This window comes from Girardinichthys multiradiatus, chromosome 3 (genome assembly GCF_021462225.1).
Source record: "Girardinichthys multiradiatus isolate DD_20200921_A chromosome 3, DD_fGirMul_XY1, whole genome shotgun sequence".
NCBI lineage: Eukaryota > Metazoa > Chordata > Actinopteri > Cyprinodontiformes > Goodeidae > Girardinichthys > Girardinichthys multiradiatus.
The window spans coordinates 29,567,843-29,586,164 of NC_061796.1; the positions used below are offsets into that span (position 1 = coordinate 29,567,843).

At 38.0% G+C, this 18,322-nt stretch overlaps 2 protein-coding genes across 2 annotated transcripts in view; both read right to left on the reverse strand.

Moving 5' to 3' along the window:
* Positions 1–431: 431 nt before the first annotated feature.
* Positions 432–8,092, reverse strand: prpf31 (PRP31 pre-mRNA processing factor 31 homolog (yeast)). The gene is made up of 14 exons (XM_047360379.1): positions 7,928–8,092; positions 6,079–6,294; positions 5,934–5,994; positions 5,732–5,815; positions 5,546–5,643; positions 4,709–4,815; positions 4,399–4,568; positions 4,148–4,305; positions 3,946–4,035; positions 3,690–3,817; positions 3,347–3,419; positions 985–1,113; positions 792–890; positions 432–714 (listed from the first exon to the last, which is right to left on the reverse strand). The coding sequence occupies exons 2-14, from the start codon at positions 6,292–6,294 to the stop codon at positions 601–603; spliced, it is 1,527 nt and encodes a 508-aa protein (XP_047216335.1). The 5' UTR covers positions 7,928–8,092; the 3' UTR covers positions 432–600.
* Positions 8,093–11,123: 3,031 nt separating this feature from the next.
* The window catches only part of lmtk3 (lemur tyrosine kinase 3), a 30,149-nt gene continuing 22,950 nt past the window's right edge, over positions 11,124–18,322 (reverse strand). The window contains exons 13-16 of the mRNA XM_047361609.1: positions 16,733–16,866; positions 14,872–15,206; positions 14,704–14,788; positions 11,124–12,481 (exon numbers count right to left, since the gene is read on the reverse strand). Coding sequence (XP_047217565.1) covers positions 12,351–12,481; positions 14,704–14,788; positions 14,872–15,206; positions 16,733–16,866 — 685 coding nt within the window. The 3' untranslated portion in view covers positions 11,124–12,350. The remainder of the gene's footprint in view (positions 12,482–14,703; positions 14,789–14,871; positions 15,207–16,732; positions 16,867–18,322) is intronic.

Sequence of the window (18,322 nt, forward strand, 5' to 3'; positions counted from 1 at the left end):
AAACTACAACATGTACCAAAGAACCTTCATAATTTTGTGTTATCGTCCGCAGTAAGCCGAAAGATTGAACATTTTTAATAAACACTTTAACTACCTCTTGGTGTGTAAAGCATCATTTTTCAGTTGAATTGCTGAAATAGATTAAAGAGTTTTGTAATTTTATTTTAAAGGCAATACCTGATGAGGAATCCATGCTTTATCTGGCCATACCTCCATCAAGTACCACCGCACAACTCTGACACCGTAGAGGTCTACAATATGTCGGACTGAGCAGCTCAGACTTTAGAGGAAACCAAAAATCGACTCAGAACAGCCCGATTGGTGCATCTCTAGGAACAATAGTTTGCTGATTTTACAACCATTTTAAAATAAGCTAGGGTTAAACTCTTTAGCAAAAAGGCCAGCTTATAAAAAAAAAAAAAACCAAAAGCCCACATTAAAATTTTAATCATTACAGTTCACATTTAATTATTTTCTTAAGACTAGAACCTCCAGAGTTTAAACAGTTTATTCAAATGGTAGAAAACAAACAGGGAGGAGCACAATGAAGAAATTAAAAATACACCACGTTACACTGCTGAGTGCGGGGCGACTGCACATTCACATCTTGGACTCCTTTTTGACTTTGAGGAACTCTGCCATGTTGGAGAAATATTTCTGGTTGGCTTCAGCCACCTTCTTCTCTGCAGCCTGTGGGTTTACAATCTCCAGGCCCTGTAGGGGACCACAGAATCAGGTTAAAAAGGAGGTTAAAAAGTAAACAGCATAACAGACTGAAGCTCACTTCTTACCTGGAGAGGAGTGAAGGCTACACTGGAGCTGGTTCCTGAGGAGCGATCTCTGACCGTGGACTTTCCTCCATAAGTCATGCTCTGTTTCTGCAATGTCCTCTGTTAGAGACAAAACAGTGCGCCATGATATTAGAGATAAAAGACAACATAAAACAATCAGAGGCAGGAGAATAAAAGATCAATAAGAGCTTACCTGCAGGGATTTGGAGATCCTAGCCTTGGTGGCCTCGTTGACCTGAGCCTGTCGGACTCTGCCACTGCCGCTCTTCCCCAGCTGACCCAGACTGAAGCCCAGATCCTCCTGATAAGCATCGTCTTCAATCTGCCACACAAAGCCTGAGATGAGCTTAAAGCCTCACTGATTAAACCACACTAAGAACAAAATGAAGTAAGAATCTGGACAAAAGAGTAAATAATATTGTAAAGCTGAACACCATTTTAAGCCAACAGAAATACACATACATCTCCATGTGAACATCTGGTAACTATTAAACTATTAAAATAAAGTGACATGGACCTCATTTAAAATGTGATCATGTTAAAAGAGCTAATCAAGAATCTACATTTGGTTATAATTGAGTATTTATTGCAAATACAGTGGGCCTGAATGGCACCGACAGTCATGATAAAACATTATCTCTGGATTCTCAGAAGTAGGACAAATAAAAACACCCTGTCAGGTGCAACAAATCCAAGCAACTGTAAGCAATCTGTAAATGTTAAAAGAAAACAAATCCTCCCAAGAGGAGGGACTGTAATGATCGATTTATTTGACCAAACATTATTTATTGTTGAACTGAGGAAGTAATTTTATTTAAAAAATGGTTTAATGAGGAGTTTATTCCACAGGTATTCTTTCTGAGAAAGTAATGTAAGCCATTTATATTTTTGACCAAGCAAATAATCAGGACGTTATTCTGTCACTGGTCACTGCAACCCTAATGTTAGCCCTCAAGAGCACTTGGATTAAAAAGGTGTACCCAAGCCCATTCCTAAATTACTGCTAGGACAGCCTTAAAAAGGAGTACAAAACACAATTTAATGAATAAAATTAAACATGCGTTTTAGTCTAACTGGAAATCAATCGAGTAACATCAAAATTAGAAGTCAATCGGCCAACCTCTCCACTTGCTGAGACTCAGATAAAAGGGTATTTTTAACCTTTTATATACGAAATATTTACGTCATTAGTAATGCTATTTTTCTCTTCATCAGCTTCGACTAGTGATCGGCAGGTCGAATACTGAGTAACTAACATTTTTCCCCACTTCATAACCACACCAACAACCACTTTTATTCACTCAAAGATGATCTCTTCCTTAGCTATTAGATTAAAATCTACCATCAACAAACCCCTCAGAACCTTTTTTATTTTTTTTTATTTGTGAATTACAATTAAAGTGAATACAAGTTTGTATGCTTTACAGTCCTTCAAAATTAAAATCAAAAGGACAGAGAAGGGAAATAAGAAATGGGGGACTGGCCAGTAAAAGCTTTATCGGTGCATCTTAACAACTGTTTGCACCTTAAGAGTTTTAGGCCCTGTTCACACCCGGCACTAACATCCGTCTTGAGCGATCCAGATGTGTTTCGACAACACTAAATCCCACGTATGAACACACTGAGGACAGTTTCCCTCAGACCACCTTCAGAGGGGGCCTGGGACATTCTGTATCTGAACAGGTTTCAGCAGTCTGAACTCACCCGGTCATGGGACACACCAGTTCAAGACTAAAAACTTATCTAAAATACTCTAAAAAGGTAGGATCTTTTTTTTAACAAACAACACAAATAGTTTGTCAGAGTTTTATTGATCGCTGGATATCAGGATGCTGTATGGGAGAGTGGTTTTAACCCCTCTCCAATATACCTCGTGAACATTGTTTGGAGCCGACTTGAACTCATTACTGTCACCATGTTATAAAAATGACTCATGCAAAGCATGAAATCTCTTTATATAGAACGTTTAGGTTTAGTCATTTTTACGCAGCGCAGCATAGGTAGACTAATCATTGAGGCTTAAAATTTTCAGTGACTGTGTGCCGACAGATTTTGATCAATCTGGATTACTTTTATTGCTTTTCCTCTTTAATGTTGCATCTGTGAGGCTTTGTTGCCAAACTACCCAACATGCAACTCAGATCAAACTCAGTTGTTGAAGTCTGAATAAAATGTGACGTTACAGGCGGGATTCAGGGCAGATGTTTATGCCGGGAGTGAATGGGCATTGTTAGGCTTGTCTACTTGCATCAGGACAGATGTTATTACCAGATGTTACAGTGTTTTATGCATGAAGCGTTTAAGAAAGACAAGCGATCATTCACTTTCTCAAAAATGTAAGAAAAAATGAAAATGTATCATGTAACAGTTTGCTGAGGTTACACTTTATACAGGTTTACCTCCTGTTTGCCTTTTTCATGAAGTCTCTTCTTTAGGGTTTTAGTTTAAAAATCACTATTTTGCAAAAAAAAAAAAAACAAGCAATCTTGGCAGATGGGGAGATACTGTTGCACCACATAAGTCTAAAACAGGAGCCGAGAAGAAAATTCACACACCTCTGCAAAGGTCATTCTGTTGGCATCCTTCCTGATCTCAGTCAGCCCGAGACGCTCCTTCATCTTTCGATACCTACAGGGAAAGACATGAGAGCAGCGTGCTTGGAGGTGGGAGATGTATTTATAGTTGCTGTCATTTAAAACTTCTAAGTGTGAGTTATACAAGCTTGTCTTTGCTTTCCAATGATCTATTCCTGCAGAACGTTTCATTTTCTGCAGGAACTGTTTAATCAAGGCAACTTCTTTCATTTAGAGTGATTTTATTTGGTGGTTGTTGCTTGATTTGGGGCTTTGTGGGGCTTTTTATACACCTGAAAGCATGGCTTCCTGACAGATTCCATACCTCCTTCCTCCTCTCTTCTTCCTCTGTCCGTCCAGAGGCGCCGGCAGTGGCTTGACCTGCTTCACTGGTGGCGGCTCCTGCCATTTATCAAACTTCCTCTCGATCTCTTCTTTTAGATCATAGCCAACCTGCAGAAGTAAGACGTTTGCAATAAACAACGGTAAAATGGACTGTTATTGCAAAATGTTTTGTTGTAAAATGTTTTCATGATTGTGAAAAAAAAAAAAAGGCATCAAATTATGCATGTTTGCAAAACCTTTCCATCTGAACTCTCATGAAAACTGTCCACTCGTGCAGCCAGGGTGCATTTTGCCGCCGCCAGACGGGCCGCCTTCCTCCTCAGGTCCTAAGTGGAAGGAAAACAAAAAAGCTAACAAACACGGCTTTGGCTCCGAGGAAAAAAAAAAGGAATAAAAAGCCTTCTGTGTTGCTTAAGGAAGTATACATAATTTACTTACAGGTGGCAACGACTGCACAACATCACAGTGGTAGATGAAACCTGTGTGGGGAAGCAGGGATGTGCTGCTGAAGCCAGACAGGGTTTTCCTCTGAGCTCCTAGCAGCATCAGATTACAAGCTGGCATCTTTGAAAGGTTAGTGAGACCACCAGCGATTCCTGCAGCCAGGAGGAAGGAAACCAAGTAGGATCAGCAACAAATAAAGTATGTTTTGTAAAATGTTTGTGCCGGCTAGTTTTCGTTCCTCTCACCCATGATCTTGGCAGCAGTTGATGCTCCCACGATGATTGACAGGTTTGGGGCTATAAATGACATTCTGGACTCCACGTACTCATATATTCTGTGTTTGGACTGGGTCAGCTCCAGGGCCATGTCACAAGACTCTTCAAGCTGCTTCAGCTCATCCTCACTCAGCAGTGACCTACAATAAGAAAAGCCCAAAGTTTACCAGAACTCTTTGTAGGAGTTTTAAATAAAAACTCTGAAAGTGCAAGGCAAAAATCATGAAAAGGAGAGTCGGATTTAATATTTTTATACTCTGATTCGAGATGAGAAACTCACCCCTGTGTGGTTGATGCTGTGACACTGACGACCATAATAGTGGCGTTTGTCAGGATTTGCTGCAGCGTTTCATTGTTTTTACATTTCTCCAGATTGTTGCCCAATTCCTTCAAAGGGACCACAGGAGTGAGAAGATGCAGTTGAAACCACATATTTACATTAACTGCATAAAAAAACCTTATAAACCTTTCGCGTTTTGGGTCAGTTAGGACTACCAAAACGATTTCCATTTGCTAAATTCCACAATAATGATTGGGATCAATTTTACCATTTTTACTCATAATCTAATATTGGCATGACATCAAACTGTTTCAAAGGAACAGTATTGTTAGTATATTTAGACTATATTTATATTCAATTTGAAGAAGGTTATGAAAATTTCTCTCACGTTTAGCAAATACAATTAGTGTTGGTATTCCCAACTAACAAAACAGGAAAGATTTGGTCTGATTTGATGTCAATAAGAGAAACAGGTTATTTTAGTGAAGTCTGTTGTTTTAAAAGTAAATGTTTGGGTATGAAAACTTAAAGCTACAGTACAGACCAAAAGTTTGGACACACCTTCTCATTCAAAGAATTTTCTGTATTTTCATGACTATGAATATTGTGGCTTCACACTGAAGTCATGAATATAAAGACAACTCTTTGAATGAGAAGGTGTGTCCAAACTTTTGGTGTGTACTGTATATAGACTGACCGTTAAACTGTTGCTCAAAACAGTCTGGTGTCTCTATAAAGTCATTAATAATTGTAAAGAATCCACACCGTTAAGACAAATATAGTACAATAGTTTGTTTTTTGGGTTGTTTTTTTTTACATTTTTTAATACCAATTTACCTTGACTGTGCGGATGTAATCCAAGGAATCCGGCACCAAAGACTCAAGCTCTGGAAACCTCTTGGAATATTTGTCTCGTGTAAATTTATGAATTATGTCTGAAAGGCAGGAAAGACAAGAACAAAACTCAGATCATTAAGAGGGACACACATTTATTCACATGTTCCACTTTTTACAGTAACTCACTGAGCTCATTGTCAATCTCCACTGTGAGGTTATTGGCTGCTACAATAAGCCTGTATTCTGGGTCAGCCTCAACTGGACCTGAAACTAAAAAAGCACCACAAACGGATCATATTTTATTTCCAAGTACAACTCCTAACAACAATAGTAAAGAAATGAAGATTTTAGCAAATAGTTATCTGAATCTCAAAAAGGTTCCACTCACCGTCTGAGTTTTTGCGCTGCTTTCCGATATATTCTGAGATTTTTTCCATAATTTCTGAAAACTTTGAAAAGACACAACAGGGTTATAAACACAACTAGGCTTTTTTCCAGCAAATATTACCTTTAATACAGCCCAAAAAAAGTACTTGTCTGCTATTGCGGAGCTTGGCAATGGATGCAACACTCTCAGCTTTACTGTAATCAACCTCCATCTCCTCTGGAATATCTTCCAACCCTCCCTCCATCCTCCCCTGAGTCCTCTCTCCATCACTATCCCCTTCCTCTCCTTCTGGATACAGTCCATCTTCTCCCTCATCTCCAGCTTCCTCCAGATCAGCCAGGAGTTCATCAGCCAGAGACATCTGAAAGGAAAGGACAAATATCCAGCATGCTATGAAAACAGACAGTAGATAAATAAGGGATGTATTTCAGTAAAGACTACGAATCACAGGGAGATAAAAGGGCAGCCTGGTGTACCTAAATTCAAATTCAATTCAAAAATACTTTATTAATCCCAAAGGGAAATTAAATGTTGTTGTAGCTCATTATGAAGGTTTCCTCAAAGAGCCGTTGTAGATGCTGATGGCTGTGGACAGGAAGGATCTCCTGTAGCGCTCCGTCTTACAGCAGATCTGAAGAGGCCTCTGACTGAAGACACTCTGTTGTTGTAGGACAGTCTCATGAAGAGGATGCTCAGGGTTCTCCATAATGTTCTTCATTTTATAAAGAATCCTTCTTTCCACAATGATCTCCAGAGGTTCCAGAGGAGTCCCCAGAACAGAGCCAGCTTTCTTTATCAGCTTGTTGAGCTTTTTTAAGTCCCTGGCTCTGATGCTGCTTCCCCAGCAGATGATGGCAGAAGAGATCACACTCTCCACAACAGACTTATAGAAGATATGCAGCATCTTGCTGCAAACACCAAAGGACCTAAGCTTCCTCAAGAAGTACAGTCTGCTCTGTCTTAAGAGACTTAACCTCTTCCCTAATGAGGAATCATATGTTCAGGAAGCTGAGAGGTCATTGAAAGTATCACTAATATCACATAACATTAAGACATATTGTTAGCCGAACATTTATTTCTGTAATTCCTTCATATTTGGTTTTATTTACAATTTTAGTTTGGTTCTATTTTTAATTTATCCAAATTATCTAAAAAACACTCCAATGTAGCCTTTAATGACAAATCTAAATATCATCATAAATGAAGTGTAATTTTGTGTTTAATTATTATTTCTCCTGTAGGTAAAATGCCTTGCCTAGTGCTTTATATTTAACATATCTGTCCCTGGAGTTTTAATATATTAGTCTATTTGTTTTTACTTTGTTTAGCATTGTTTTTAACATCTGTAAAGCACAAATATTACTGCATAAAAATGCCCTATAAATAAAATCTGATTGATGCTTAAAAAAGATTTAAAAGTGGATGTTACCAAATTAGTTAGCAACATCCACAGCATAAAAATATTTTAAAGGATTTTAAACGATTCAAATTCTATATTTATTAGACCAAGTTCAACCATTACATGTAAATCCGCTTTAAACAAGATGAAAAAGTACGTGTGTGCGAGCATGTGGTTTACTGACGATTGGCCAAACACGTTAAGTGGCAAAAGGATTAGATAGATAATGGAAGATTGAAAGTCTTCAGAGAAAATGCTCTTTTCCAACACTGTAAATAATTTATTCAGTGACTATCCAGACTGTTAATATACCAAATGCAAATTTTAAACTTTCATCAAGATATGTTGAAACATTTGGACCAAGTGTCAGAATAAAAGTACCGTTTCTGTTGTTTATCTCCCAAGCTAATGATAGCTAAACAACGCCATAGTGTAGTTTTCTGCCCTTTAGACCACCGCAAATAAACGAATAATGTGTTCAGCTACCCAATAAACATTAAGACAAGCCAATGTTTACTCGGGATGTAACGTTGTTAGCTAGCAAGCCCCAGTAAACGTCTGTTGAAAGTTAGCCGAGGTTTACTGAAAAACTCACCTCGGAGGTTCAAATTCCGCTTGACTAGATAATAGTAACTAAAACGCTGCGTGGCAAACCAACAGAGTCTGTTTTAAAAGAATACACTGGATGTTTATTTGCTGCTAGCCTCCTGTCTAAAATGCTCCACCATGTAGACGTTCTGGTCGCAGGTTAAATACGCAATAACTACCCGGGGCCTTGTGGGAAATGTAGTCAATACGACCCACAAAGTAAGACTGTCAAGATTGTCTACACAGATTATTTTAAGCATAATTAGTCCGTAATGTGAATAGATAGATAGATAGATAGATAGATAGATAGATAGATAGATAGATAGATAGATAGATAGATAGATAGATAGATAGATAGATAGATAGATAGATAGATAGATAGATAGATAGATAGATAGATAGATAGATAGATAGATAGATAGATAGATAGATAGATAGATAGATAGATAGATAGATAGAATCTATTAAAGATAAAATTTATTAAAAACACGACTAATAATGCATTTTATCTGCCTTAGTGTCTTCTTCCCTTCCTCCCCTCATATCTGCTCCGCACTTTGGATTCTTTAGTTTTCCTCCTTAGAACAGGTTCTAGATAATATTACTGCAGTGGTAACAATGACACAAATCCCCCAAATAAATAAGTTATTAAATACCTTGTTACATGCGATAATCTGAATCGGAGATGGTCACAAGAATGAGTTATGCTTTTATTATTTTATTATTTTATTAGCAGCATCTGGGGGCTATTCACCAGGTCCCCATTTCCCACTTCCTCTGTTTGTTTATAATCAAGACAAATGAACCCTAACCTTTCTGACCCCACACACACACCCCCACCCTGAATGATGTTTGAACTGTGTGTGACCAAGCATGTATAAATAAAGAGGGAGGAATGTTAATACTTCGTAGTTTGTATTGCACAGCTACCCTTGCCGCAAGTATAACTGACTCTGTGTCGTTCCTTACCTCTGAGTTGACTAAATAATATCCAACAATATATATATATATATATACATATATATATATTACATAAGTGAATTAATAAGATAATTATTTTTTATAGATTTTAATTGTCTCAGTTTATTAGTCAGTCAGTCAGTCATTTTCTACCACTTATTCCATAGTGGGTCGCAGGGGAGCTGGTGCCTATCTCCAGCAGTCTATGGGCGAGAGGCAGGGTACACCCTGGACAGGTCGCCAGTCCATCACAGGGCAACATACATACAACCATGCACACACTCATTCATACACCTAAGGGCAATTTAGTTACCAATTAACCTAACAGACATGTCTTTGGACTGTGGGAGGAAGCTGGAGTACCCAGTGTGAACCCACGCATGCACGGGGAGAACATGCAAACTCCATGCAGAAAGACCCCAGGCCAGGAATTGAACCTAGGACCTTCTTGCTGCAAGGCAACAGTGCTACCAACTGCACCACCGTGCAGCCAGTTTATTAGTCAATGCAGTAATTAAATGTCAAATCAAATATTTGATTAAATCATACATATAAATTGAATATTGTTTAAATATTGTTACTTTTTTTGCTTCTTGTGGTAAAATACATCATCACATAAGTTAAACTGTTAAACTGTTTTGTTAACCTGCACAGCAACTCAGCTGCAGACCAATCAATCACCTTTTCTATATTAGTATTGCTCCTACTGAGTGATTTTTAATTGCAGCACATGACCAGGAAATGAAAATTTTATGAAATAATTAACAATAATTTTAATAAAAATACAACCCTACTTATTTATCTATTTAATATAAAGATATATTGACTTATTTTAATGTATGCATCTCCAATTTTATTAAAACCTTTCCAGGTGTAAATATACACCAAATCGTTCATATTTTGGCTCTGGTGTCCCCCCGGTCAATGCCCATGGTTTCAAGAATATAATAAGTTCTAAAAAAATCAGGACAGGTTTATACACCAATTTTTTAGATGTAATTGATTAAAAGTGATTTAAACTGCTTTAACAAACCAAGTGTTTGTTTTCATTTTGATGTAAAATTGGCCATACTGTGGGATCATTAGCCTACTTGAAGACCCAATAACGACCCATTTTCAGTTTCTTCTATAAAGTTCTATAAAGTTTTAAATATTATGGTATTTAAAAGGGATCTTAATGCCATGCACTTGAACATAATCTCCAGGCCCTTTGGAAGAGAAATCATCCCAAAGCCTCACATATCCCCCACCTTGCTTAACAGTAGGCTTGATGGGCTTTTCCAAATTCCAAGTTCTTCTAAGATGTTTTTTCACTTTCCTTAACATCTTTCTCCCTTTGCATGGTGGCAAAATGAATATGGGTCCTCATCCAGCCAAGTGGTCAGTGGTTAAAAGAAATTGACATCTGAGTCGCATCATATTTGTAGCCCAGGGAAACAGAAAGTCATTTATTATGAATAAAAGGTTCCAAAGAAACTGAGAGCACCTAAAAAACTAAAACATGAATAATAAGGAAACATTTTTTTAAACTACATTGAATTGAAACTTTATTTGCATTTATTTTTTAGAAGAACTGTTAGGGGTAAGTAATTCTGGCAGTAGATTTTCTTTTCCTCTATATGTTCCCCATCAAATAACTTTGCTAGAATTAAAGGCTGAATTTTTCAAACTTTTTCAGGGAGAGATTATTCTACCGTCATAAAACCTGGATTTTTTCTAAAGGCTTTTCATTATTCTTTTTCCAAGGGTGCCAATAAATGTTTCCATGTCTACATATGATCATCAAAAACACTCAAAATGTGATGCTGCTTTAGGGTATCGCAAAAGATAGGACACAAAAAAGTCAAGCTTTGACTGAGCTTTCAACTGTTCCTAGTAATATTCACGAACCATCCATCTATTTTTTTTACCTGCTTTTTCCGTACAGGGTCGCGGAGGAGCTGGCGTCTATCTCCAGCGGCCTACGGGTGAGAGGCAGGGTAGACCTTGGAGAGGTCACCAGTCCTTCACAGGGCGACACAGAGACACACAACACTGCACACACCCGTTCACAATTTATAGAGACCAATTAACCTAATACTCATGTTTCTGTACTGTCATAAGAAGCCAGAGTACCCAGAGTTAACCCACGCATGCAAGAGGAGAACATGCGGGAGTCAAACCCAGGACCTTCTCACTGCAAGGCAACAGTGCTACCAACTGAATCACCGTGCAACCTTCAATAAATAAAATAAAAGATAAAAAATTTTTTTCTAACTTTATTTCCCCCCTTATTTATACATCACCCCCTCTGAAAAGCATTTTTAAACAACACAAGTTTAAACCAACATTTAAACAGACCGAACAAACAGACTAGCAGGACCTCTGCAGCATGATCGACTGCTGTTTGAAGAAAATGGAATAAATTAACAGATACACAAACAAATGGAGCTACTTACTGGTAAGAAGCTTCAATTTGGGGACCTAAACTACGTTAACTGTCATTAAACTATACAAAAAAAATAGAATGACAAGACTGCAAAAAATGTTTGTCTTGGCAAGAAACTTAAATAAAAAACTAATATTACAGGACTTAAATCCATACAGTAAAGATTGGCATATATTAACAAGTAAAATTATACAAAATACTTATTTTTCTATTTCTTCTTAGCAATGAAGACGTTTGGGAAAATACTTTTTATTTATTTGATACGAAGGTCTTAGAGAAGGTGTAACTTAGATGCATTCCATCTTAAAATAATTATCAGTTTATGAATGTCAACTAAACTGGATAAGTAAATAAATAAGTAAATAAATAAATAAATAAATAAGTTGTTTGTTTCATTTTTCGTGCAGTCCAAAGTTTACATCTAAACGTAAAAGCCCTAAAACAATATTGTATACACTGTTCTTATGGTATTTGTACAAATGCTGAGGAATATTTTTAAACACAGGAGTCTGTTTCAAACTGCTGCCTACGGGAACAGCTGCTGCAAGAAGAAAAACCTCTTTAATTAATCTGGAATCCAAGCATTTACATGGACATATGAAATGGATGACGAAAGTGCACCCCACCCCCACCCTCCCCCACAGCTAGGGAACTATACAACAGAAAAAGAGAAGGTGAGCTGGTACACAGCAAGATTCCCACTGCATAGCTGTCAGATTTGTTTCACATTTTTCATAGCTCCAAGTTCCTTTTGTTTTGCTTTGTTTTTTTCTCCCAACATATGCAGACTTCTGCAGCCAAAGGCTACAGATAAACTGTAAACAGTGATAGACAGGAGCTCAGCAACCCCCCTTTCATACAAAATCCAGTCGCTGGCAAAATCTGGAATGTGTCCAGCTGGTAATATCGGAGTATGTTTCCTTCAGTTCCCAATTTAGTAAAAAAATATCTTCTGGGTGAATGGCTGGTTGTTGGGTAAACTCACTGCCAAATCCGAGAGGGTTCGGCTTCAAAGGTTCCCGGAACGATGGTTTTTTTCACCTCACACTAAGTGGGGATCGTTGGCAGGGCTGACGGTAAAGCGTGATGAAGTCACCGGGCCGCCTATGACAGGCGACCGTAGTTTGATTGATAGATCCTCTTTCCTTTTGGATTCTTTGCTTTTGTTTGGCCCTGATGAAGATAAAAACAAAACGAAGCTCAGTGAACGCATCAACATCAGGATCATAGATGGATTACTGAATTATGAACGTCAGCCATACTCCAAGTCTATGTTCTGCAACGTAATACATGCTGTCTCCAGCGGTCAGTGGAGCACTCCATCTCATGTACAACATAACAATATACAAGACAAGCAGCCATACACACACACTCATACCTGATGGAAACTTAGACTCTCCATGTAACCCAACAGGGAGAAAACAGAAGTACCCAGAGATAATGCAAACATTGAGGAAGAATAGATCCACTAGCAGTGGAATTTGGGACCTTTAACAATATTGAGCATGGGAGAAAATTCCCATTATACCTGTACTGTACATAGCCATGTTTTCTTCTCTCCCACATTTATTTCGTTACAATGTTGGTTGTTATCAACCAGCTTCTTGGATAATTCTGGCTGGATACCAACAGACTCTTATTGGCAAAACTGGTCGGATCAATTAAATAGTTTTTTGTTTGTTTTTTTATGGCATGGACCTGGCTTTTAAGCAACATTCATTGTTTTTCAGTAGGGTGGACGTCAGGCCCATTCAAGAAATTTAATGTCAAAAGCTTTATCTATTCCAAAACCAGTTTTTATGTGTTTGGGATCATTATCCTGTTGAAACCCCAAAATGTTTTCAAAGTTTTAACCATCTGACCCGAGCCGTCATCTTAAGATGAATGTCAACTGGTTGGGATGTTCAAGAGCAATTCAAAAACCACCGAGACAAACTGCTAGACACCAGTCAGGGTCAAGATCAAGACAGAAGCACAGGCTTTAAAGTTGACACAGTCAAGCACGACTGAAATTAGAAGCTGTCTGCATGGACAAGATAAAGGTTTTATGGTCAGAGGACACAAAGATTGAGCTGCTTGATCACAGTGCGAAGAAGAATAAGGATTTTACGCATGGTGGTGGTGGCATCATGCTGTGCGGCTGTTTTGCTGATACTGGTGCATTGCACAAAGTAGGTAGAATAAAGAAGAAGGACTGCCTTCAAAATCTCTAACTTCCCCTCAAATCAGCAGCTACATGATGTAAACTTGGACAGACTGTGGTTTTCCAAAATGACAACAATCCCAAACACACATTAAATTGGTTCGGAAAAAAATAAAGCAGGATAGCATTTAGCTAATGGATAATCACCTCAACTCTATTGATAATCTAAGGTCAAAGTTTAAAAGATAAGTCTGTGCCAGCCAGGAAACCATTCAAATATTCAAAATGGTTTTATTAGCGGGAGTTTGTGTTAAGCTTGTATCTATACTTTTTGACCAAAAAATTAAACCTTCCTTTGCCCTAGTTCTTGTTTTTAATGTCAGTATTTGTTGTTTTTAATGTCAGTATTTGTTGTTTTTAATGTCGGTATTTGGTGTTTACTCTTTTCTCCATGGAAACAGAACAGTTGAAACTAATCATTAAAAGCCACAAATTACTGTGACATTTAATTGCCGGATGAGTGTATGTAAACTTCTGACCTGAACAGTATGTGCAGTAAAATATCAGTTATGCAACAATAAATTTGTGCATAACCAAATGCAAAAATAACTCATGAGAATCCACATCAGTTAATATGCCTGACACTAAAAAAGACAGACAGTTTTAGTTAAAAATAACTCAAAGTAAAACACTTTCTCTTCTTGCCAAGTTTTAAAATCATCTCTCCAAAGAGTGCTGAGAGATGATCTAAGTGTATAATTTTGGTGTGACTGCGCGGGTAAAAGAAGTTCTGAGCTCTGACTTTCATTTTCCTGTGAAAAGACATAATGAGCTTACAAGATGGAGAGCGCAATTTAAACCGAGCAGCCGTAAAATGTGTTGGAGGGGGAAACACAGCTTAGGACATGCATTGTTGAGCGCACGATTAATGTCCCAGCTCAGCTCCAAATGTCACAGCATTGAAAGAGAGGGAGGGGTGATTATGGGAGATTAATTCTGGCGGCACATTTGGATAAAAGATGGGGAAAATGAAGATGTCTTGTTTCAGTGGGAGGGGATGAGTTAGATGTCAGATATTATTGCTACGTTAATCACCTCAAGGTGAAACCTAACTGATCCTAAAGTAAGACAGGTTGCACACCGATGCATGACTTAGTCCAACAAGTCAGCTGTTGGATTGTCCATATGGACTGACCTACAGGGTGATATTGCTCTGCGTCTTTTCATGAACATAAGGTGTTTATGAACTCACCATGAAAGTCCAGCTTGCTGTTTTTGACAGACACTGAACCTGGACTGGTAGGAGCTGAATTGCTCAGCTCATTGGTTGGAGTTTCCTGTTGCAAAAAAAAGAACCTTAGACTATTTTTTATTCAAACTCACCATTCTGGAAGTCTGCTATGAAACAAACAGGAAGTACCTGATCAAACAGATAGATTGTAACGTCATCAAAGAAGGACACATTCCTCCCTCTGTCCTGCTCCCTGTCCAAAGGCTCCTTGGGTGATTTTAACAGACTCCTCAGGCCAATCCGTTTGTCCACGTCCGTCTCTGTTACAACAATCACTCTGCGGGAGTTCTCGTCCTCCTGCTCGTCCTCTTCCTCATCGTCAGGGTCGATTCCTGACGATAGTCCCCTTCGTCTTCCGATCCGATTTCCAATGGGCCCGTCCCCGAACCCCCCTTTCCCGCTCGGGGCACGGGGGAGATTCAGAGCGAGAGGAGGGAGGGCGAGAGACAGACGAGCTAGTTTTGCTTCAGAACAATCAAAGAGCAGAGTTTGACAGGAACTAGATTACAAACTGAGTTAAATAAATACTTTTCTACAGGAGTGATCAAAAATATCTCTTATTTGGGGAAAGAAAACTAACTTTAGTGAAATAATGTATCCCTTATTGAGCCTTTAACTCATTACTCTACAGAAATGCAAGGAAAAATACATCTGCTTTCAGTTAATTTAAATTATTTTTGCATTGTTTTATATCTGCAGCGATACGCTGTATTTCAATTGCTTCACAAACTACTAATCTACTAATTACTAATAAGTGATGTTTTTGCTTCACCTGGCAGGACAAAAGTGTGACTCCTTGGACAAAAAGTTATACTTTTTGCATGTTTTAGTTGGAAAAAGTGGCATTTTTTACTAGGACAAATGTTGCACTTTTTTCAACTTTTTAGCAAAACAAACATGGCACTTCTTATAATTTTTTTATTTAGGTCCTGTGTGTACTTATTAGTTGAACAAAAGTGTCCCTTTTCACATCGCAAAATGTCACGATTTGCTCCTATTTGGTTGCACCAAAATGGTAATTTGACCACTTCTAGGGCATCACAAAGTGTGACCTGCAAGTGTTCAAGTAGTGCATCCAAGATGTCAATCTAGTTGTTGTCGACAGGTAAATGAAAACGACACTGGATATCGCTGATATTGAACAAATACAATAACAGCTTGCTATAGTTGAGTTGGTTTGCGGCAAGGTAAACCCTTCAGCTCACTAGTTTATCACACGGCCAAACTGTTATTTAAATATTATCTTTTGATATGTTATTTCCTTTACCGATGCCCTTTCCTCTGCAGAGCAGTTCTGGCTGCAGTCAGCAGATAGCACAGTTTTGTAATCTATACGTTCACAACAATGGACCATAAATGAAGAGATTCTATGAACCTTGAGGGCCAAAAGACCTCAGAACTTGGTTTTAGTTATTTATTAAATATGAACCTTTATCTAAGCAGTGACTCTCAAGCTTTAACCTCAAATCAAAACTCAAATTTTATTAATTTTAAAGAATACTTGGAGCAAGAACCACATCCCAAACCCTGACATGTAAACATTGGCAGTTTCATACATACTAGAGGTTAAAATACTGATTAGTTTATCAAGTCAGCTCTGTTACTGTTCTTTAGATTAGGAAAATAAAGCTCATGAAATATTTAGGAAGCAGCTAATTTATTAACGACTGCGATAAAGTGGTTGAGATTGGATTTATTCACCACTTGCCTCTTAAACATAATTATAATTTATTGCACCTTATTTTAGAGGAGAGGAGTAGGGTCAGTCAACTTTTCATCACATGGTAGTTAAGCTTTGCAGGAACAAATAGCAGGCACAATATCTGTCTGTATTCTGGTTATATTCTGGTTATACAAAGAGGTAATAAACTCAACGAAGGGGAAAGAACAAAAAATAGCCAAACAAAAGCAAACCAAAGCCATGTTAGGAAGCAATAAAGACTAAAGGAAAATATGAAGTTGCTCTGTATGTTTTGCAACATGATAATACCTTTCATTGCCTGGTTTGCTGCAGGTTGAGATGCAGTGATCTCAGGTTGTTCAATCACAGTGAGCGGCTCGGGTTCAGTTTTATCAGACTCAATGAGTGGCTGCTGGCTGAAGTCAGCCTCCTTCTCCTCTTGACTGAAAAGAAAAAAAGATAATAATCCTTAAATATTGTAGGATCCAATTATGATCCTATCATGAAAATATTTAATTTCCAATACCTTACACATATAGATAGTTTTAGCTTTATTTTATCAAGGTTTTGAGACATTAATTTGTTATATATTGCAATAAAACAAGAATGTGGTGACAATGATCCACATGTAAACAAACATGCAAGAAAGTCTTTATTTAAAAGAAAAGGAAATGAACTATTCTTATTTTACCATTCAGCTAAAGAGCCAAGCTTCAGATTCTTATTGGATGATTAAAATCTTAATCAAAAGGTGGAATTGTGTAGTGTGGATTGCAGCTAAGAGGTTGCTGCTTCCCACAAAGAAGAGGAGTGGGAAAAATGGCAACATGCTGACTGTGGAAGGACAGAAGAGCAGCACTTGAGACAAGCAGCTACTTATCAAGCTTATCACAGACTTCACTTTTCATGATTCAGACTAGCTGAGGTTTAGAGGCATATGTAGTGATTTCAGCTTTAAAAAAGATGTTAGACAAAACTACTGCTATTCTAAAAACACAAATATTCTACAAAACCAATTATCTTGTCATTTGTGTACAAAGTCTTGTCAAAAAAAAAATCATGCCCCTTGAACTTTTCCACATGGTGTCATTGCTAAAACCACAAACTTTAATGTATTTTAAGGGGATTTAACTTGTCAGAGCAGCACAAAGTAGAGCATAATAAAGTGGAAGGAAAATGGTGCATGGCTTTCTTTTCTTTTTTTTAAAATAAAAATATGAAAAATGTGGCATGTATTTGTATTTATCCCCTCGAGTCACAGCTGCAATTACATTGGGGCATGTCTCTATTGTCAATTTTGCCCATACCTCTTTGCAAAATAGATAGAGCTCAGTGAGATTGGATGGAGAGTGGTTGTAAACATCAATTTTCAAGTGTTGCCTCAGATTCTGAATTGAGTTTAGTTCTGGACTTTGTGGACCTGTTTAGTATAGGAACATGTTGTGATCTTAAGCAGTGGTCAAACTCTAGTCCTCAAGGGCCAGTGTCCTGCGACTTTTGGATGTGTCCCAAGTCCAGCACACCTGAATCAAATGACTAAATCACTTCCTTAAGTTCTGCTAGTGATCCAATTAAGTGATTCAGACGTATTGATGCAGGGACACATTTTTAAAGATCCGGGATACCAGCCTCGAGGACTGGAGTTTGAGACCTGGGATCTAAACCATTCCATTTTATTTATGGCTGTTTAGGATTGTCCTGCTGGAAGGTGGACCTCCAGCTCAAGTCTTTTTTCAGCTTCTATTAGGTTTTCTTTCAGAATTGCCCTGTATTTTTTTCTATCAATTCTCCCTTCACCTCCGACCAGCTGCCCTGTCTCTTTTAAGGAAAAGTAATCCCACAGCATGATGTTGCCACAGCCATGTTTCATTGTGTGGATGGTGTGTTCAGGGTGATGGC